Source organism: Sus scrofa, chromosome X (assembly GCF_000003025.6).
Source record: "Sus scrofa isolate TJ Tabasco breed Duroc chromosome X, Sscrofa11.1, whole genome shotgun sequence".
NCBI lineage: Eukaryota > Metazoa > Chordata > Mammalia > Artiodactyla > Suidae > Sus > Sus scrofa.
This window is the reverse complement of record NC_010461.5, coordinates 43,250,449-43,272,595: the sequence shown is the minus strand read 5'-3', so window position 1 is coordinate 43,272,595 and position 22,147 is coordinate 43,250,449. Positions and strand designations below refer to the sequence as shown.

General features: G+C 53.2%; 1 protein-coding gene across 1 annotated transcript in view; it reads left to right on the top strand.

Moving 5' to 3' along the window:
* Positions 1 to 22,147, top strand: part of CACNA1F (calcium voltage-gated channel subunit alpha1 F) — a 34,010-nt gene extending 11,863 nt beyond the window's left edge. The window contains 30 exon segments of the mRNA XM_021080219.1: positions 1,962 to 2,004; positions 2,465 to 2,516; positions 3,717 to 3,876; positions 4,047 to 4,176; positions 5,041 to 5,100; positions 5,259 to 5,365; positions 5,449 to 5,536; positions 5,992 to 6,099; positions 6,199 to 6,251; positions 7,975 to 8,121; positions 9,058 to 9,259; positions 9,352 to 9,510; positions 10,333 to 10,443; positions 10,675 to 10,752; positions 11,786 to 11,914; positions 12,267 to 12,332; positions 12,597 to 12,688; positions 14,307 to 14,466; positions 14,698 to 14,825; positions 15,051 to 15,147; positions 15,335 to 15,437; positions 15,702 to 15,803; positions 15,993 to 16,123; positions 16,367 to 16,501; positions 17,268 to 17,437; positions 19,071 to 19,196; positions 19,297 to 19,424; positions 19,814 to 19,926; positions 20,529 to 20,726; positions 20,996 to 22,147. Coding sequence (XP_020935878.1) covers positions 1,962 to 2,004; positions 2,465 to 2,516; positions 3,717 to 3,876; positions 4,047 to 4,176; positions 5,041 to 5,100; positions 5,259 to 5,365; positions 5,449 to 5,536; positions 5,992 to 6,099; positions 6,199 to 6,251; positions 7,975 to 8,121; positions 9,058 to 9,259; positions 9,352 to 9,510; positions 10,333 to 10,443; positions 10,675 to 10,752; positions 11,786 to 11,914; positions 12,267 to 12,332; positions 12,597 to 12,688; positions 14,307 to 14,466; positions 14,698 to 14,825; positions 15,051 to 15,147; positions 15,335 to 15,437; positions 15,702 to 15,803; positions 15,993 to 16,123; positions 16,367 to 16,501; positions 17,268 to 17,437; positions 19,071 to 19,196; positions 19,297 to 19,424; positions 19,814 to 19,926; positions 20,529 to 20,726; positions 20,996 to 21,226 — 3,607 coding nt within the window. The 3' untranslated portion in view covers positions 21,227 to 22,147.

Genomic DNA, 22,147 nt, shown 5'->3' with positions numbered 1-22,147 from the left:
GGGAACTCTGTGACATGCATTTATTGAGCACCTATTTTTTACCAGGCCCTGCTCTAGATGCTGAGGAGACAGCAGGGGTCAAGGTAGAGAGAGTCCTTGACTTCGGGGAGCTGACATTCTAGTTGACGAAGGCAAGCAAAACACAAACAAATGAATACATAATAACATAATTTAATTAAATATGTTAATAATATGTAATGAAGGAAAAGAAAGCAGGATCAGAGACTAGAGAGAAATAAAGATTGCTGTTTTGGTTAGGTGATCAAGGAAGGCCTCTAAGAGGAGGTAACAGTTGAATAGAGAGACTTGATTGAAGTGGGAAAATGAGCCATGCAAATATCTGGAGAAAGGGTGTTCAAGGCAAGAAGACAGCAAGTGCAAAGGTCCTGAGGTGATAATACTCTTGGCACATTAAAAAAAAAAAAAACCTCCATGGGAGTTCCCATCATGGCTCAGTGGTAATGAACCTGACTAATATCCATGAGGATGCGGGTTCAATCCCTGGCCTCGCTCAGTGGGTTAAGGATCCAACGTGGCTGTGAGCTTTGGTGTAGGTTGCAGATGCGGCTCAGATCTAGCATGGCTGTGGCTGTGGTGGAGGCCTGTGGCTACAGCTCCAATTTGACCCCTAGCCTGGGAATCTCCATATGCCGCAGGTGCGGCCCTTAAAAGCAAAAAAAAAAAAAAAAAAAAAAAAAAAAAACCACCAGCCAGATAACACAGATGCCATGGAGTGGCATGAGCAAGGAGAGTGGTAGGAGGTTAATATCAAATGGGGGAAATAGGGAAGCCAGGTCAAGGGCATCCTGGGCCATGGTGAGGACTTTGGGTTTTGCTCTGAGTGAGGGGGAGCCATGGGAGGGGTGTGAGCAGAGGAGGAATGTGCCAGACTTTGGATTTGTTTGTTTGTTTTGTCTCTTCAGGACCACACCCCCAGCATATGGAGGTTCCCAGGCTAGGGGCCCAAACAGAGCTGTAGCCGCTGGCCTATGCCAGAGCCAGAGCAATGTGGGGTCTGAGCTGCGTCTGCAGCCTACACCACAGCTCGGGGCAATGCCAGATCCTTAACCCACTGAGAGAGGCCAGGGTTCAAATCTGCATCCTCATGGATGCTAGTCGGGATCATTAACTTAAAGTTGAGCCACAAAGGGAACTCCCAGACTTAGGATTTAACAGGATTCCTCCTGCTGCTGCTGTAAGACTAGACTATGGGGATAAGGGAGGAAGCAAAGACGTCCTATGGGATCTAAGGAAGGTCTGTTCTGGAGTTCCCGTCGTGGCTCAGTGGTTAACGAACCCAACTAGGAACCATGGGGTTGCGGGTTCCATCCCTGGCCTTGCTCAGTGGGTGAAGGATCCGGCGTTGCCGTGAGCTGTGGTGTAGGTGGCAGACTCAGCTCAGATCCCACGTTGCTGTGGCTCTGGTGTAGGCCAGTGGTTACAGCTCCAATGAGACCCCTGGCCTGGGAACCTCCATGCGCGGGAGTGGACCTAGACAAGGCAAAAAGAGACCAAAAATAAAGTTTTAAAAATAAAATAAGGAGTTCCCGTCGTGGCGCAGTGGTTAACGAATCCGACTAGGAACCATGAGGTTGCGGGTTCGATCCCTGCCCTTGCTCAGTGGGTTAACGATCCGGCGTTGCCGTGAGCTGTGGTGTAGGTTGCAGACACGGCTCGGATCCCGCGTTGCTGTGGCTCTGGCGTAGGCCGGTGGCGACAGCTCCGATTCGACCCCTAGCCTGGGAACCTCCATATGCCGCGGGAGCGGCCCAAGAAATAGCAACAATAACAACAACAACAACAAAAAGACAAAAGACAAAAAAAAATAAAAATAAAAATAAAATAAAATAAGAAAGGTCTGTTCTGACTGCAGTGACACCACCCCCCCCCGCAATGCTCAGCCTCACCTATCTGCTTTGATGCTGAACAGTCACTACCCACCCCCCAATCTCCCCGCACAGGGAGAAGAGCACAGAGGAAACTCCAAAGGAGAATGGAGCATTGGTGAGTTAGGAGCCTGGGCGCCGTCTCCACCTCCCAATCCCTGTCGATGTGTGTGTGTCTTTTTTTTTTTTTTTTTTTTTTGCCATTCTCTTGGGCCGCTCCTGCGGCATATGGAGGTTCCAAGGCCAGGGGTCTCATTGGAGCTGTAGCCACTGGCCTACACCAGAGCCACAGCAACGTGGGATCCGAGCCACATCTGCCACCTACACCACAGCTCACGGCAATGCCGGATCCTTCACCCACAGAGCAAGGCCAGGGATGGAACCCACAACCTCATGGTTCCTAGTCGGATTCGTTAACCACTGAGCCACAACAGGAACTCCATTGATGTGTGTGTGTCTTTAACCCCCATCCTCGAACTATTCATTCCTTCTTCATTGCGACCCTTCCATGCCTCTCCCATGTCCATCCCCTGGCGTCTCCTGAATGACTTCATTGACTGCCCTCTTCCTGTCCCCAGGTGCCTGGTGGGGAGAATGAGGAAGAGGAAGGTGCAAAGAATGAGGGAGCAGGCAAGTGGGCAGGGCCAGACAGAGGAAGTGTGGGACCTTGGGGACATCACCTAGGCAGAGCTCTTGACCCCTGAGACCCTCCAGTCTGGGGAGCAGCCTTCTCGGAGATCATCTTGAAAATAATGGGCTTGGTGTGTGGCCAGCAACATTTGTGACACTGAAATTAAAGAAGAGAAACAGATGTTGTGTTTTACTGCAGAGCTTCTCAGAGCCTTTAATTATAAAACAGTGTGTCAGGAATTCCAGTCATGGAGCAGCAGAAATGAATTCGACTAGGAACTATGAGGTTGCAGGTTTGATCCCTGGCCTCGCTCAGGGGGTTAAGGATCCAGCATTGCCATGAGCTGTGGTGTAGGTGGCAGATGCGGCTTGGATCTGGCGTTGCTGTGGCTGTGGTGTAGGCTGGTAGCTGTAGCTCCGAGTCGACCCCTGGCCTGGGAACCTCCATGTGCCGCAGGAATGGCCCTAAAAAGCAAAAAAATAAAAATAAAATAAATAAATAAAATAAATAAAATAGTGCATCAGAGTTCCCACTGTGGCCCAGGGAGCTAAGGATCCAGCATTGCTGCAGCTGTGGCCTAGGTCGCAGCTGCAGCTTGGATTTGATCCCTGGCCAGGGAACGTCCATATGCTGTGGGTGTGGCCAAAAAAAGAAAAAATAATAGATAAAATAATAAAATAGTGTATCTATGACTGTGAGGACGGCGGTGGTCATGCAACACACATTGATTGAGTCCCTACTGTGGCCCAGGCCCTGTTCTAGTGCTGAGGACACAACAGTGAGCAAAAGAGACTAAACTCTTCTCTGAGGAGCTGACATTCTAGAGGGAGATGAGAATTTACCATTTGACAAGCCCTGTTCTAGGGGCTTTATATGCATTTTCTTTTTTTTTTCCCCTTTGGTTTTTTTGCCATTATCTTGGGCTGCTCCCGTGGCCGATGTAGATTCCCAGGCTAGGGGTCTAATCGGAGCTGTTGCCGCCGTCCTATGCCACAGCCACAGCAACACGGGATCGGAGCCGCGTCTGTGACCTACACCACAGTTCCCGGCAACGCCGGATCCTTCACCCACTGAGCGAGTCCAGGAATCGAACCCGCCACCTCATGGTTCCTAGTCGGATTCATTAACCACTGAGCCACGACGGGAACTCCTATGCATTTTCTCAGTTACTTCTCCCTCTTTGGATCTACGGCTGCCAGGCATGGAGGAAGAGGAAGAAGAGGAGGAGGAGGAGGAGGAAGAGGAAGAGGAGGAAGGGGGTGCAGGACATGTGGAACTCCTGCAGGAAGTTGTACCCAAGGAGAAGGTGGTACCCATCCCTGAGGGCAGCGCCTTCTTCTGCCTCAGCCAAACCAACCCGTGAGTGCTGGGAATATGGGGGGGGGGGGCGCATGAGGTGCTGGGGTCGGCGGGGAGATCCAGGGTGGGGGGCATGGCCTGATGCCACAGGGCCCATGATGTATCCTTGGGCTCCCTGGGTCCACTCTGTGGCCCCGAGTTCTGACCATGGCCCATTGTCCACTCCCCAGGCTGAGGAAGGCCTGCCACACCCTCATCCACCATCACGTCTTCACCAATCTCATCCTGGTGTTCATCATCCTCAGCAGTGTGTCCCTGGCCGCTGAGGACCCCATCCGAGCCCACTCTTTCCGCAACCATGTGAGTTTTGGGCTAGGGGCTTGGGGGACACTCCCAGGGGTGTCCGACTGGGCACAGGCTGGGCCAGGGTGGATGCAGGGAGAAGACCCCTAGTCGGGCAGAGAGAGAGAGGCGCGATAAGGGCAGCTGCTGCAGCGCAAGCCTTTACTGTGTGTGCAACACGCTTGGGGAGGTGGTCAGTATCTGGCCGAGGAGGAAGCTGTCTGTGCTCAGAGGTTGAACAGAGGAAGGATACCCATGTAGCTGGGTAAAGGCAGAGGAGCCCAAATCTCAAGCTTTGTCTTCCTTTCTTCTTCTTCTTCTTCTTCTTCTTCCTCCCCCCATCCCCTCCCCCTCCTCCCCCCTCCCTCTCCCCCTCCTCCCGTCCCCATTCTTCTTCTTCTTTTTCTTGTTCTTCTGCTTCTGCTCCAGCTCCTGCTCCTTCTTATTTTTTGCTTTCTTAAGGCTGCACCTGTGGCACATGGAAGTTTCCAGGCTAGGGGTCGAATCAGAGCTACAGCTGCCGGCCTACGCCACAGTTCCTAGCAACATGTGATCTGAGCCGCATCTGTGACCTACGCTGCGCTCACGGCAACACCAGATCCTTAACCCTCTGAGCAGGGCCAGGGATCGAACCCTCATCCTCATGGATACTAGTTGAGTTCGTAACCTGCTGAGCCACAGTGGGAACTCCTCAGGCTTTGTCCTTCTGATGGCCAAGGCTTTTTTGCCTTGTAGAGAAATCTTTGATGGTGATGAGAGAGAGAGAAAGAGAGACAGGGAGGGGAGGAGGGGGGGAAGAGAGGCGCAGCAAAACTTAGTGAGCCGTACCCACACCTAGGATCCCCCTCAGCCATGACTCGATGGCTCTTTCTCTTTCCCCAGATTCTGGGGTACTTCGATTATGCCTTCACCTCCATTTTCACTGTGGAGATTCTACTGAAGGTGACTAGTGGGCACCCCCCTCATCATACTCCCAGTTGTCCCAACCTACTCCCCACCCCGCTGCAGCCCACCTCTCCTGTATCCACCGCCAACTCCCCTCTCTATCCCTGGCTCTGGGATCTATCTCACCCGATGTCCTTCTCCCACCCCACCCCCAGATGACAGTGTTCGGGGCTTTCCTGCACCGTGGCTCCTTCTGCCGTAGCTGGTTCAATCTGTTGGATCTGCTAGTGGTCAGCGTGTCCCTCATCTCCTTTGGCATCCAGTGAGTGAGGCCCTGCCCACCCCATTCCTCCCAGAGCCAAAGCCAGGCCCCGGGCCATGGCCTGAGGACTGCCCCCTCCCCAGCTCCAGCGCCATCTCGGTGGTGAAGATTCTGCGAGTACTCCGAGTACTGCGGCCCCTCCGAGCCATCAACAGAGCCAAAGGACTCAAGGTAACCCCGCTCCACCCAAATCCTCAGGACCCAGACCCCGCCCCGCCCCGGGGGCCCGGATCCCAGATCAGATCGGCCACGTGCGGTGACGCATGACCGCAGAGCTTAGATCCAATATATAACCACATGGCCCCTGACCACTGGCCACGTGGCCTGATCCCGTGTTCCTTACAAGTGACCACACATTCTTTAGCAAAGGCCACACACTTGTGGGATCCACGTCACATGTGGCCACAGACCCCTGCCTGGCAAACACTTATTTCTGGTTGGTGCCCACACCCCTGCCCCATGACCACGTGTCCCTGACCACACATAGTCCCTCAGCCAAGACCACATATTCCCAATCCAAGTCCCTGAGCGCTCTCCCTGCCCAGAGTCCCTGCCCCGAGTCCCTGCCCCGGGGCCGCCATGGCCTGCGGGCGGTATCCAGGAGCCGTATGTGTGGGTGCCTGCAGCACGTGGTGCAGTGTGTGTTCGTAGCCATCAGGACCATCGGGAATATCATGATCGTGACCACACTCCTGCAATTCATGTTCGCCTGCATTGGCGTGCAGCTCTTCAAGGTAGGAGGAAACCCTGGCGGGAGGCCCAGGCATGAGTCAAGGCCGGGGTGGGGGCAGGGGGATGAACAGCGTGCTGCTTGACAAATATCCTTCCTGCAGGGGAAATTCTACAGTTGCACCGATGAGGCCAAACACACACCCCAAGAATGCAAGTGAGTGCCCGAAACCCCGCCCTCCACGGAGCCCAGGACCTCTCCCAAAAGTCCCAAGAGGCCCCTAGATGTCACCCAGGCCTCCAAAACCCCCTAGAGCTTTCGCCCAAGAACTGTAGAACCCCCTAGATTTTATCAAGCCCCGCCCCCCAAGACGCCAGAATTTCTCAAGTTCCCAAAATACACCCCCAGAACTCTCCCAAGAACTGCAAAGAACCTCAAATCTCATCAGTCCCTAATAGGTCCCCTGATACCTCCCCAAACCCCCTCTCTACACTCCAGACTCCCCAGAAATTCCCATCCCACCCACTAAGTCCCCAGCTTCCATCTTGAGATGCCTGTAGAGGGTAATAGTTAACTGAAATCAGATGTTCCTGGTTGAAATTCATCTCTCGAGACCAGAGATGTTTCACCTTGCTGAACCCCACTTTCCTCAGTTGATAAGTGGGTGGTGGAGTTCCTGTCACGGCACAGCGGAAACAATCCGACTAGGAACCACGAGGTTGCGGGTTCGATCCCTGGCCTCATTCAGTGGGTTAAGGATCTGACATTGCTGTGGCTGTGGTGTAGGCCAACAGCTGTAGCTCTGATTTGATCCCTAGCCTGGGAACTTCCACATACCTTGGGTGCGGCCCTAAAAAGACAAAAAGAAAAAAGGGGGTAAAAAGAGTGTGGACCTTGCAAAGTTGTTGGGAGGAGTAAATGAGTTACTACACGGAGCACATACTACAATGTAAAATTACTACCTATAAAGCCTAGCTCAGTGCCTGGCATATGCTTGGTGCTGGTAAATGTTGGCTTTTATTAGCATTACTTTTTCGGAAATGCCCATTGTGGCTCAGCAGTATGGAACCCAACTAGTATCGAAGAGGACACTGGTTTGGTCTCTGACCTCACTCAGTGGGTTAAGGATCCAGCGTTGCCGTGACCCTTGCTATAGGTCACAGATCGGCTCGGATCTGGCATTGCTGTGGCTGTGGTATAGACCAGCAGCTATAGCTCTGATTCAACCCCTAGCCTGGGAACCTCCATGTGCCGAGGGTGTGGCCCAGAAAAACCAAATAATAGATAAATAAATAAATAAATAAATAAAGGCATTACGTTTTCCTGGAGGGCAATGATGATGCGGATGCTGATGCTAGCTAACATATATGGTACCAACAATGTGCCAGACACCATTCTCAATGACCGATAAAGTTGATCCTTATAGGAGTTCCCATCGTGGCTCAGCAGTTAACGAACCTGACTAGCACCATGAGGATGCGGGTTCAATCCCTGGCCTCACTCAGTGGGTTGAGGATCCGACTTTGCCGTGAGCTGTGGTGTAGGTAACAGACACGGCTCAAATCCCAAGTTTCTGTGGCTGTGGCCTTAGCCCAGAGGTTGCAGCTCCGATTGGACCCCTAGCCTGGGAACCTCCATATGCTGTGGGTGCGGCCCTAAAAAGACAAAAAGACAGAAAAAAATTCATCCCTATAACAAGGCAGGAAATGCATTCTGTCATTATCCTTATTTCATAAATGGAAAAAAAAAAAACCCTGAAGCACAAAGATTAAATGCCCAAGGTCACCCGGCCAGTAAATGGAAGGGCAGGATTGGAACCCAGGCTCTCTAGCTCCATCACGATGCCCTCCACCACTATGCCCATACCGGAGACAACCAGTCCCCTTTCCTCAGCTCCCCACCCCTCCTCACCCACCCCGCATGTCTGCAACATCCACAGGGGCTCCTTCCTGGTGTACCCCGATGGAGATGTGTCACGGCCCCTGGTCCGGGAGCGGCTCTGGGTCAACAGCGATTTCAACTTTGACAATGTCCTTTCAGCCATGATGGCCCTGTTCACGGTCTCCACCTTCGAAGGCTGGCCTGCGTGAGGGCAAGGGCCCCGGGGATGGGCAGGGGACTGGGCAGGAGTCGCTAGAGGATTGGTTTGGGTTATCCTGAGGATGGGTGGAAGGGTATCTTGGGATGTGACCAAGGTCTCTGGAGACTGGATAGGGGTCTCTGGGGACGGGTGGGTGTATCAGAGGACTAGGTGGGGATCTCTCCCAGAAGTTGGCTGGGGGTGCTTTGGTGACCTGGGTTGGGGAGCCTCCAAGAATTGGGTCGAGGTCTCTGAGGTAATAGATGGAAGTCTAGGAGTTCCCGTCGTGGCTCAGTGGTTAAGGAATCCGACTAGGAACCATGAGGTGGCGGGTTGGATCCCTGGCCTCGCTCAGTGGGTCAAGGATCCGGAGTTGCCGTGAGCTGTGGTGTAGGTCGCAAAAGCGGCTCGAATCTGGCATTTCTGTGGCTCTGGTGTAGGCTGGTGGCTACAGCTCTGATTTGACCCCTAGCCTGGGAACCTCCATATGCCACGGGTGTGGCCCTAAAAAGACAAAAAGACCAAAAAAAAAAAAAAATAGATGGACGTCTAGGAGGACTGGGTGGAGGTCTCAGAGGAGATGGAGCTGGAGATTCAGGGATTTGCAGACGGCTGCCCACATCTTTGAGAGTACCAGCTGAAGACATTTGGGAGTGATGGAGCAAGGAATTCAAGTTGATGGGATGGGAGAGTTAGAGATCTCAGGGGACTTCCAGGGAGCTGCCTGGGAATTTCAGGATGGCTGGAGGAGAACAGAGGGTCTCTGGGAATGTAAGGGATTTGGAGGTCTTTGAGGGCCTGATGGGGATCTCTTGAGGTAGGTGTGGAGGTCTCAGGTGGATTTGGGGATCTTTGGGGAAAATTCTGGGGGTGTCTAAGATCTCTGGGGGCAGGTGTGAGAGGTCTGGAATACCCCCTCGCTTGCCCCCACTGGCTCCTCAGGCTGCTCTACAAGGCCATTGATGCACATGCAGAGGACAAGGGCCCCATCTACAACTACCACGTGGAGATCTCAGTGTTCTTCATTGTCTATATCATCATCATTGCCTTCTTCATGATGAACATCTTTGTGGGCTTCGTCATCATCACCTTCCGTGCCCAGGGCGAGCAGGAATACCAAGACTGTGAGCTAGACAAGAACCAGGTGACCCCTGAGCCCCGAAGCTCCAACCCCCACCCACCCACCCTCTTGCCTGGGGACCCCACCACTCACGCTTGCCTCGTACCCATATGCAGCGCCAATGCGTAGAGTATGCCCTCAAGGCCCAGCCACTCCGCCGCTACATCCCCAAGAACCCACATCAGTATCGCGTGTGGGCCTCTGTGAACTCTGCTGCCTTCGAGTATCTCATGTTCCTGCTCATCCTGCTCAACACGGTTGCTCTAGCCATGCAGGTCTGAACACCCCACCCTGACCCCTTTCGTACACCTGACCCTATTTTGTCCACACACCTCCTTGGGACCCATCAGGAATTCTTTAGGCTGCAAGTAACTAAACCACAACTGACATAGACGTAAGCGTTAAAGGCATCTGCCATATTTCTTTAAATCTAAGGCCAATAATCATAAGTTGCCTCCTGATTTCAGAGATGGAAGAATATGAAAAAAATCAGCAGGGGGCAGTCGTAAATTGCCACTGACTGTGAGATGCACCTCAATTTCAGAGATTCTAAAATGTGAAAATATGTGCATCCTGGAGTCAATGACATATGATAGTTACCTCATATAACAAGCAGTACAGAGGTAGGTTATTTGCTCATTGCTCATCAGGGATCTTGGATCTGTCTTTCTGCTCCACTATTCTTAGCAAGTTGGCTTCATTCGCATGATTGTTGCTTCATGGTCACAAAGTGGCTGCCACAGCTCCAGGCATCAAAACCACATTCAAGGCAGGAAAAAAGGAGGGAAGGCTACACCAAGGGACTTTCTTTGTTTGAGCCTTTTATTGGAAACCAAAAATATTTTTCACAGAAGCTGCCCAAGGAGCAGCAGACTTATGTTTCTGCCTCATTGGTCAGTACTAGCTGCAAGGAAAATTAGGAACTCAAGAACTGGGCTTTTAAATATCCATAATGGGAGACAGAGAGTGTGAGAGGTTGGGCCAACTCATAATGCTATCACATGCTCAGACTCACCTCAGTCCAAGCTAGAGAATCTTTGGTGGGGAGGGGTCGCCTCAGCTTCAGGACATTCCCCACACCTGAGTTTCTCCCCCAGCACTATGAGCAGACTGCTCCCTTCAACTATGCCATGGACATCCTCAACATGGTCTTCACTGGCCTCTTCACTGTTGAGATGGTGCTCAAAATCATCGCCTTCAAACCCAAGGTACCTCTCCAGCCTGGGACCTATTCCTTAGGGTGGAGCTCATTGCAGAGTTTGGGGGCGGGAACAGCAACCAGGAAATCATGGGAGAGGAGAGGGACCTTCAGGATGCAGCCCTATCCTGTGGTCTGAGCCAGGCCCTGCCTCCCCAGTGGTCCCCACCCCAACTCCTGGACCCATAGCCTAGCTTGCTAGCTCTGAGAAGACAGGGCACTCCTTTCCTCCCATTTACAGCATTACTTTACTGATGCCTGGAACACATTTGATGCTCTTATCGTGGTGGGCAGCGTAGTGGACATTGCTGTTACTGAAGTCAACGTAAGAACTGGCCTCTTCACTAACCCACTCTCCCTCTAACCACCTTCCCCCACCTCAGCCCCAGGGATTTCTTTCACACATGTAGGTGGTTCCCACTCACATCCACCCCACTCCTGGAGACTCAGAGCTCCTTCCTCTAACTCTATCCCTTCTGAGTCTCTGTTGGGTTCAGCCAAAGCCCCCTTCTACCAGTTCCCCCTCATTCATTTGCAAGGTATCCTCTGGCTCCACCATCTCCTAAAATGACTCTCCTATTATTTCTTATCATTTCCTTCATTGCCTCTTCATCCTCCTCCATGGGCTCCATCATCTATACCAACTGCTCCTTTGGCTCCATCACCTCTTCTGACTCCTTCATTGGCTTTGGTTCCTCCACCGACACCATCGTCTCCAACCCTGGGTCTTCATCAACACTGACTGCACCGTTGACTCCATCATCTCCTTCATTGGGTACTACATGTTCTCAATGGACAATGCTGCTGGTTCCATATCTCCATCAATGGCTTCTCCATTTGGTCCTCCATCGGTTCTCTCATCTTCACGAAACCACTGGCTCCATCATTTCCTCCACTGACTCCAATATCTCTCCTCCATCATCTCCTGTGCCCTCTCCTCTCCCTATGACTCTCATTACCAACATTTGCCTCATCTATCCTGATCCATACCCTTCCTCATCATCCCTTGGATGATAACTCTACCATTCACTGTCCCCCTCCATCTGCTCCATCGTTCCTCCCCTTGTTCATTTGGGCCTGTGATCTCATCAACTCTTCCATCACTTCTGTTTTGGCAATATCCCCCTCAGAACGGTGGCCACCTTGGCGAGGTAGCCCCCTCACCTTACAACAGGGACTCTCTGCTTCTTTCCTCCCCTACCCCCCTTTCCTTTCTTCCTTAGAAATGCTCCCTGACCACCCTGGGGCCTGGGTTCTGAGGGATTTGGGGGCAGTGGGGGGGGGGGTACAAAGCATGAGACAGGGAAGTGGCTGGGAGCAAATGTGGACTGAGCATACCCACCCAACCCCAGAGTTCTGAGGATAGTTCCCGCATTTCCATCACCTTCTTTCGCCTCTTCCGAGTCATGCGGCTGGTCAAGCTTCTCAGTAAGGGGGAAGGGATTCGCACGTTACTCTGGACATTCATCAAGTCCTTTCAGGTAAACCCCCCTCTACTCCTTTGTCCACCCCTCACCCCCACCTCATACCTCTTAGTGTCTCCTTCTACCACCCCCAGAACTACATCTTCCAGCATGCCATACCCATCCACATCTTATCATTTCCAGTTTTCTCTCGTTTCTGGGCTTTCAATTCCCAACATGTCTTGGCCTTGTTGACCTTACTCTATTGTATATAATACTATGCCCACGTTTGGGAGAACTTGGCAAGTCATGGGCACTTTGGGAATGGACCACAGCTCTTCACCGGCCCAGGCTTGAGAGAGCAGTGCATTCTGGGGCTGACAGTTCTCTGCCTGGACCTGAATATCTATCCTCCTCTCCACCCCCATAGGCCTTGCCCTATGTGGCTCTTCTCATCGCAATGATATTCTTCATTTATGCAGTCATTGGGATGCAGGCAAGTAGGGACCCTAGGGAGCATCCCTCAGGCCCTCCTCTGCTGAATGGGGTTAGGTAGGAAATGCACCCAAAGTAGAGGTGGAAAGACAGACACTCAGACAAGCTGGATGACCCTGAGTCAGTCCATACGTCTGTGAAATGGGGTCAGCCATGCCTACCTGTCAGTGTTGTGAGGCTCCTCTGGGTGATAGATGTTATGAAATGGGGAGGAACCTGGAGAGGCACAGGTTCACCCCTCTGACACAGCTCCATGTGCCCACAGATGTTCGGCAAAGTGGCTCTTCAGGATGGCACACAAATCAACCGAAACAACAATTTCCAGACCTTTCCACAGGCTGTTCTGCTTTTGTTCAGGTGACCTATGTCCTTCTCCCCTGCTACTTCGATCCCCAGCATGCTCTTGGGTGCCCACACATCCTCTCTGTGTTCCACAGTGCCTGAGCTGAGGAAATAATAGGGCAGCGTGGGGCTCTAGGGAGTTCCCACCATGGCTCAGTGGGTTACTAACCTGACAAGTATCCATGGGGCTGGTGACATTATGGGGGCTGGTGAGGGTGACGAGATGACCTGCTTCTTGCCAGGGGCTTCACCCAGCAAAGATAGCATTTCAATATTTTAAAAGCTGGTATATAGAGCTCCTGTCCTGGCTTAGTGGTTAAGAACCCGACTAGTATCCATGAGGGTGTGGGTTTGATCCCTGGCCTTGCTCAGTGGGTTAAGGATCCAGCATTGCCGTGAGCTGTGGTGTAGGCTGGCAGCTGCAGCTCCGATTCGACTCCTAGCCTGGGAACTTCCAAATGCCATGGGTTTGGCCCTAAAAAAAAAAAAAAAGCATGCAGTGCCATATTGCCTGAGACATTTTCTGGCTGTGTTCTTTCAGAATATTCTATCCTTGGAGTTCCCATCATGGCTCAGTGGTTAACAAATCCGACTAGGAATCATGAGGTGGCGGGTTCGATCCCTGACCTGGCTCAGTGGGTTAAGGATCCGGCATTGCCGTGAGCTGTGGTGTAGGTCGCAGACGCGGCTCAGATCCCGAATGGCTGTGGCTGTGGTGTAGGCCGGTGGCTACAGCTCCGATTGGACTCCTAGCCTGGGAACCTCCATATGCCGTGGGTAGAGCCCTGGAAAAAGACCCCAAAAAAAGAGAAAAAGACAAAAGAATATTCTATCTTCAGCCATCCTTTTTCTGGCTGCAAGATGTATCCCTTTCATAGGGCTCAACATCCCATCTATAAAACTCAAACATTACTATCATCAACACGGTCATACCAGCTTTTTTTTTTTTTTTTTTGTCTTTTGTCTTTTGTCTTTTTAGGCCCACACCCGTGGCATATGGAGGCTCCCAGGCTAGGGGTCCAATCAGAGCTATAGCCACTGGCCTATGCCACAGCCACAGCCACGTGGGATCCAGGTCACGTCCATGACCTACACCACAGCTCACGGCAATGCCAGATCCTTAACCCACTGAGCGAGGCCAGGGATCGAACACACATCCTCATGGATGCTAGTTGCGTTTGTTAACCACTGAGCCACGACAGAAATTCCACATGCCAGCTTTTAAAATATTGAAATGTGGAGTTCTTATCATGGCTTAGTGGTTAACAAATCTGACCAGGACCCATGAGGTTTCGGGTTCAATTCCTGGCCTCTCTCAGTGGGTTAAGGATCCGGCATTGCCATGATCTGTGGTATAGGTCGTAGACGCAGCTCAGATCCCGTGTGGCTGTGGCTGTGGTGTAGGCCAGCGGCTACAGCTCCGATTAGACCCCTAGCCTGGGAACCTCCATGTGCTGCAGGTGCGGCCCTAGAAAAAGACAAAAAAAAAAAAAAAAATCTTGAAATGCTATCTTTGCCAGGTGTAGCCCCTGGCAAGAAGCAGGTCATCTCCTCACCCTCCCAGCCCCCATAATGTCCTTTGTCATGACTTTATAGCCTCCACTCCACGATGGCACCCCTGTATGACCCCTAGGTGTGCTACTGGTGAGGCATGGCAGGAGATAATGCTTGCCAGCCTTCCTGGGAGCCGGTGTGACCCCGAATCTGACTATGGCCCTGGTGAGGAGTTTAGCTGTGGTAGCAATTTTGCCATCGCCTATTTTATCAGCTTCTTCATGCTCTGTGCCTTCCTGGTAAGGACCATTTCCCCGCAACCACCCCCACTGCCCTGGGGGCTGGCCCTTTGGGGTCTGGGGATGAGGGCAGGGCCCCAGATCTTCAGAGTGGTTGACAGGGCTGGCCTGATGACCAGATCAAACCAGGGACTTGGGACTCGGTGCCCATATAAGCTTCCTTCGTCCTCCTACCAACCCCCACACCCTGCTGTGCCCTTCGCCTAACCTCCCCTACTTGCTGGCCCACAGATCATAAACCTCTTTGTGGCTGTGATTATGGACAACTTTGATTATCTGACCAGAGACTGGTCCATCCTGGGCCCCCATCACCTTGATGAATTCAAGAGGATCTGGTCTGAATATGACCCTGGGGCCAAGTACGCCCTCTAACCCCATCCCTGGGATTCCAGAGGATCGTGCATTGCCTCACATGGTCCTCTAACCCCAGAACCTGACCCGTGCCTCTCGTTACCCAGTCAGTAGATGCCCTTCCCTGGCAGGCTCTGGGGGTGTTGGAGGGGGAAGGGAGGGATGATCTGGTAGGGCCTTGAGAAAGGACTCGAGGGGGTACCTCCAACCCAGTCCACCCCCACCTTCCCCAGAGGCCGCATCAAACACCTGGATGTGGTTGCCCTGCTGAGACGCATCCAACCCCCACTGGGATTCGGGAAGCTATGCCCACACCGAGTGGCCTGCAAGGTCTGTGCACCTGCCCACCACCGCCTCTGAAAGGACGTGGGCAGGAACCAGCGGGGGTGGGCAGGAACCTTGCCTTGGGTGGGGAGGGGTGTTTGGTGGCAATCCTCAAAGGTTTCTGCCCTTGGGCATTCGTGCCTGCATCCCCAGCCTTTGCCCAAAGTGGGTCTTCTGTCCCCGATGTGCGCAGAGACTCGTGGCGATGAACATGCCTCTCAACTCAGATGGGACAGTTACATTCAACGCCACACTCTTTGCCCTGGTTCGGACATCCCTGAAGATCAAGACCGAAGGTGTGCGGGGGAGGAGGGGGAGGGGCCGGAGTGGGACGTCCCTGGGGAAAATGCCAGGAGCAAATCAATTAAGGGATGGGTCCCACTCCTGGCTCTGGACCCCAACCTAGGTGACTTTGTCTTCTCCAGGCTTGTTTTCCCATCGGTCCAGTGGGGCCGGTGTGTGGCTGCGGTAGAAGCTTGGTAAGCCCCCTCCGACAGTGAGGGCGTGACCGTGAAGGGCTCTTCCCATTGGCTCATGCCTTACATCCTCTCCCAATGCAGGGAACCTGGAGCAAGCCAATCAGGAGCTGCGGATTGTCATCAAAAAGATCTGGAAGCGGATGAAGCAAAAGCTGCTCGATGAGGTCATCCCGCCGGCTGACGGTGAGCTAGCCCCACCCCAGGTCCTTAAGCCCGCCTCTGAATGTCGATGATTGCTCACCATTGCCAAACCAGCACGAGCTGGAGAGGGAGGGGAGCGGGGAGGCGGAGTCCGTGCCGAGGGTTGGGTGGGGGAGAGGGGGGGAAGCCAAGGACTCCTGAGTGACCTTGCCTCCTCTCCCTTGCCCCCAGAGGAGGAGGTTACCGTGGGCAAATTCTACGCCACATTCCTGATCCAGGACTATTTCCGCAAATTCCGGCGGAGGAAAGAAAAGGGGCTGCTAGGCACGGAGGCCCCCCCAAGCACGTCCTCTGCCCTTCAGGTCCTGGGAGCAGGGCCTGGGATGGGTGGGGGGTATGTGGGAGCGCTGTGGCTGAGGCTGACTGCCTGCTCGAGCTCATGGAGCCCATGTCACAGATGAGGAAACTGAGGCCGCAGGACCCACCAGAGGGTCAGGGGTGGCTGTGGGGCGCCTTCCACCACCCCACACTCCTACTCAGGGCCAGAAAAGTTTTAGACCCTGAGATGCCCGCTCCCCCGTTTTTCCACCCCCGCCTCCCCACAGGCTGGTCTGAGGAGCCTGCAAGACCTGGGTCCTGAGATCCGGCAGGCCCTCACTTGTGACACAGATGAGGAGGAGGGGGAAGAGGGACGGGAAGGAGAGGAGGAGGAAGAGGAGAAGGACCCAGAAACGTACAAAGTAAGGACAATAAGCTTTCACTCGCCCAGGAATTTTTTTTTTTTTTTTTTTTTTTTTTGTATTTTTGCCTTTTCTAGGGCCACTCCCATGGCATATGGAGGTTCCCAGGCTAAGGGTCTAATCCGAGCTGTAGCCGCCAGCCTACACCACAGCCACAGCACCGCCAGATCTGAGCTGTGTCTGCAACCTACACCACAGCTCAAGGCAACGCCGGATCCTTAACCCGCTGAGCAAGGCTAGGGAGCGAACCCACAACCTCATGGTTCCTAGTTGGATTCGTTAACCACTGAGCTATGACGGGAACTCCTCCCCAAGGAACTTTTGATTGTAAAATAGCCCCCCTCAACTCCCAAGCGACTTCCATACTGCCCCTGCAAGTGGGTTTTTGGTTGGTTGGTGGCTTTTTAAGGCCACACTCGTAGCATATGGAAGTTCCCAGGCTAGAGGTCCAATCCGTGCTACAGCTGCTGGGATTCGAGCCGCGTCTGCGACATACACCACAGCTCATGGCAACGCCAGATCCTTAACCCACTGAGTGAGGCTAGGGATCCAACCTGCGTTCTCATGGATCCCTGTTGGGCTTGTTACTGCTGAGCACAACAGGAACTCCAACAAACAAGTGTTTGTTGGGCACCTCCCCCCCCCCCCCCCCCGTTGGAGGGTAAGGCCCAGAGTCAGCCCCTGGGGAGCTCACTGGAGACACACCATTTGACCAAGTGACTTAGATATAACCTGGATGCAAAGCTCAGCCCTGTGATTTCCACAGGCCTCCGTGGGCTCCCAGCCCCCATCCCGCCGGAGCTCTGTGATTTCTGTGTCTCTGCCTGCCGGGGACAAACCTCCAGATTCACTCTCCCTTGGACCCAGTGATGATGATGGGGGGGCTCTCAACTCCAGACAGCCCAGTGTGCCCCAGGCTGGGTCCCATGCCCACAGGTATGGCCGATGGTCTGGGGGAAAACAGGGATGCGGGTACTTCAGGGGGCGGTTGGGGGAGCATAAGAGGGCCTTCAAAATTTGGGAAGGATGGAGGGGGTTCAAGGGCTCGGGTGGGAACAGAGAATAATAAGAGATTGATATGAGAAAGGCAGTGCAAAGCTTAATGCAAAAAAAAAGCACATGAGGATGGAGTTGTGGCACAGCGGAAACGAATCCGACTAGGAACCTTGAGGTTGCGGGTTCGACCCCTGGCCTCGCTCAGTGAATTAAGGATCCGGCATTGCTGTGAGCTGTGGTGTAGGTTGCAGATGCAGCTGGATCTGGTGTTGCTATGGCTGTGGCTGTGGCTGGCAGCTGTAGCTCCGATTCGACCCCTAGCCTGGGAACCTCCATATGCTACTGGTGCGGCCCTAAAAGGCGAAAAAGAAAAAGAAAGCACATGATGGAGTTCCCAGGTGGCCTAGCGGTTAAAGACCCAGCGTTGTCACTGCTGTAGCTCAGATTACAGCTGTGACTCAGATTTGATCCCTGGCCCAGGAACTAACACAGGCTGCAGGTGCGGCAAACACACACACACACACAATGTGGAGGTAAATGGGGGGGGTAAGTTCATTTTTTTTTTGTCTTTTGTCTTTTTAGGGCTGAACCCCCAGCATATGGAGGTTCCCAGGCTAGGGATCGAATCAGAGCTGTAGCCACCAACCTACATCACAGCCACAGCAATGCAGGATCAGAGCCGCATCTGCAACCTACACCACAGCTCACGGCAACACCGAATCCTTAACCCACTGAGCGAGGCCAGGGATCAAACCTGCCACCTCATGGTTCCTAGTTGGATTCATTAACCACTGAGCCACGACAGGAACTCCAAGTTCATTTTTAAAAAATTTTTAATATTTTAATTTTTTTGGCCACGCCTGCAGCATGTGGAAGTTCCTGGGCCAGAGGACGAACCCTTGCCACAACAGTGACCTGAGCCCCTACAGTGACAATGCCAGATCCTTAACCTTTGCACCCCAAGGGAACTCCGGGGGGGGGTTAAGTTCAAATCCCAGCTCTGCCATTTTCTAGGTGACCTCGGGCTGGTCACTTAGTTTCCATGGTCCTCAATTTCCTCACCAGTGAAAGGGTGATGGGAAGATGAAATGAAGTCACACCTAGCTTTTACAGCCAACCCCCTCACCACCACCACCCAACACACTCTCAGTTTCTGTGTCTCCTCAACAGGCCAACTTTGATTTTTTTTAAAACTTTGGGTGCTTCCAATGAGACAAACACATATTAAGAGAAAGCCCATGTAGGAGTTCCCTTGTGGCGAAGGGGGTTAAGGACCCAGCATTGACACTGGCAGCGGCTCCAGCCACTGCCATGGTGCAGGTTCCACCCCTGACCCGGGAACTTCCACAAGCTGCAGGTGTGGCCAAAAACTAATAATAATAAAGCCCATGTCTGCTTTAGAATGATAACAGGTTATTTTTGTTATCTGAATTTTCCCAATTAAAAAAAAAAAAAACACTTAAAGCCCAGTGTTTCTGTTGAAGGTGGAGCATGGGATGAGAGGTAACCGGGGGTGCAGGGCCATATACTGGGGGGGGGATCTGGTCTACCTAACTTGCCCCACTTTCCCCAGGAGAAGCTCTGGGGTTCTCATTTTCACCATTCCGGAAGAGGAAAGTTCTCAGCCCAAAGGAAGCAAAGGGCAGGAGAAACAGGATGAACAAGAGGAAGTCCCCAGCCAGCACTCTGGCCACGACACGTAGGATGAGCCCATGAACCATGTGCGGGAGGGGAGGACTGATGGCATCCCACTGTGCATGCCCAGGTCTGAGCTCACCCCAGCCCTCCCTTCCGAACAGGCTCTCGTACCTAGATGAGCAGGCAGGGACTCCCCCACGCCCCATCCTTGTGCCACCTCACAGACCCCAGAGATACATGGATGGGCACCAAGCACCACGACGTCGTCTATTACCCCCAACACCGGCAGGTAAGAGTGGGCATGGGGAGTTCCCCTTCGTGGCTCAGTGGTTAACGAGTCTGACTAGGAACCATGAGGTTGCGGATACAATCCCTGGCCTTGCTCAGTGGGTTAAGGATCTGGCGTTGCCGTGAGCTGTGGTGTAGATTGCAGATGCGGCTTGGATCCCGCGTTGCTGTGACTGTGGTGTAGGCCAGCCGCTGTAGCTCTGATTTGACTCCTAGCCTGGGGACCTCCATATGCTGCGAGTGCAGCCCTAGAAATGGCAAAAAGACAAAAAAAAAAAAAAGAGTGGGCATGGGTCCTGGGGACCCCCCCACCCCACCCCGCAACCAAGGGCCATCAGGGCAGAGGGCTTGGGAGGCACTGACATTTGTCTTTGTCCCCGGTGCCCCAAGGTCGAAAGCCTTCCTTCACCATCCAGTGTCTGCGGCGACAGGGCAGCTGTGAGGATTTACCCATCCCGGGCACCTATTATCGTGGGCGCAACTCGGGGCCCAGCAGGGCACAGGTGAGGTGGGAAAGGGGGGCTGAGGCCTGGAGGGGCGAGGGCAGCTTAGGCTGAATTTATCAAATACACTACAAGTCTGGCTTTTCTGAAAAAGGGGCACATAGGCATTCACACAATCATCACTGGACCTGTGACGTGGGTACTGTTATTAGCCCCAGTTGACAGATGAGGAAACTGAGACCCAGAGAGGCTTACCCAAGATCACGCAGCTAGTAAGTGGCAGAGATGAGATTTAAACGCAGGCCTTCTCAGAGTTCCCGCTATGGCCACGTCTTAGGAGCGCTGGGACACAAGGTCAATCCCTGGCCCAGCACAGTGGGTTAAGGATCTGATGTTGCCACAGCGGTGGCTCAGGTCTCACCTTTGGCTCAGATCTGATCCCTGGCCTGGGAGCTCCATATGCTGCGGGGCAGCCAAAAAAGAAAAAATAAATAAACCCAGATCTTCTCTGCTCTGAAATAAACTCAAGTCTGATTTATACCCATTGGACTTAATTATAGGTGTGTTTGGGGGAGGGGTAAGAGGGAGACAGGGGAGTGAGTCCTGGATCCTCATACCTGACCCTTTCAATCACTATGTCCCTGATGTTTATTTTGGTCCAGGGCTCCTGGGCCACCCCTCCTCAGCGGGGCCGGCTTCTATATGCCCCACTGTTATTGGTGGAGGAGGGTGCAGCCGGAGAAGGATACCTCGGCAAATCCAGTGGTCCACTTCGCACTTTCACCTGTCTGCCCGTGCCTGGAACCCACCCGGACCCCGGCCATGGCAAAAGGGGCAGCGCTGACAGCCTGGTGGAGGCCGTAAGTCCAGAGAGGGAGGGGGCAGGAGGGATGGGAGAGAAAGCGGGGAGAGGGGAGCTTGGGAAGGCAGGGAAAGGGGTCTCCAGTCTGTGCTGCACGCATAGCCATCACTTTGCTCGGCGACTTCTGCTCAGCATGATGTGTGCTTCCACTGACCTCCCTGCATGTCCTCATGGGTTCATCATTCATCCACACGGACCCCTGTTCACATGCTGCAGCAACTCCATGCTGGGCCCTCTGTCAACATTGACCTCCTCTGTGCCCCCCAGGTGCTCATCTCCGAGGGACTGGGCCTCTTTGCCCGCGACCCACGTTTCGTGGCTCTGGCCAAGCAGGAGATTGCAGATGCATGTCGCCTGACACTGGACGAGATGGACAGTGCTGCCAGTGACCTGCTGGCACAGGGGACCAGCTCCCTTTATAGTGATGAGGAGTCCATCCTCTCCCGCTTTGATGAGGAGGACCTGGGAGACGAGATGGCCTGTGTCCATGCCCTCTGAATTCCCACCTCTCCCCTACTGCTCAGTAAACCTCCAACCCTCCTTCCTTGGAAGGAGACAGGCATGGACCACACCCCTGGAGACAGGCATGGACCACCCAGAAGCCCCGATCCATCCACCCATCCATCCATCCATCCATCCCCTGTTTCAGCCCTGAGCCACTGCCCACACATGGGTATTTCCAGAAACCAGGACAGCCAGGCCTGATTATTCAGCGTCAGGGAAGGAGGGAGGAGGAGGAGGAGGAGGAAGAGACAGCAGCCAAAAAAAGCTGGAGACAGAGTGGAGGTGGTGGGGGAAGGGAGGGTACTGGACAGAGATGAAAGACCGTGGAGAGAGAGGATGCGTGGGGGCTTGGATAGGGGCTTGGGGGAAAGGCAGAGATTCCACTTAGGGGTCAGGCAGATCAGACTGAGGCAGGGCAGATGGCTGGAAGGGAAAGGACAAGGAAACCTCCAGGAGAATCTTGCCAGTAGAAAGGCCTGGAGGTTAGAATTAGTCTGGCATGTGATGTGTCTTAAGCAGAGAGGTCCTCTGACAGCTTCAGGAATGTCAGGGAGGCTACGAAGGGATCACCCTGTCTCCTACCTCCCTGCTTCTGCCTGACAAAAAGGAAATCTGAATCTGTGGGTAGACGACATGGGTGACAGCAAAGGGCAAGGCTCTTAGCCTGTAGGAACCCACTCAGGGCCCAGCTGGCTCTCCGAAGACCAACTACCCCAGCCCCGAGACCCCAGAGATCCTCTTTCTGTTTCTTGCCCCACCTTAGTCATCACCCAACCTTTGGGATCTCATTCATTTAGTGCAAGTTTTTCAAGCATTTATTTTTACTTTATTTTATTTTATTTTATTTTATTTTATTTTATTTTATTTTATTTTATTTTATTTTATTTGTCTTTTTAGGGCCATCCCCTCAGCATA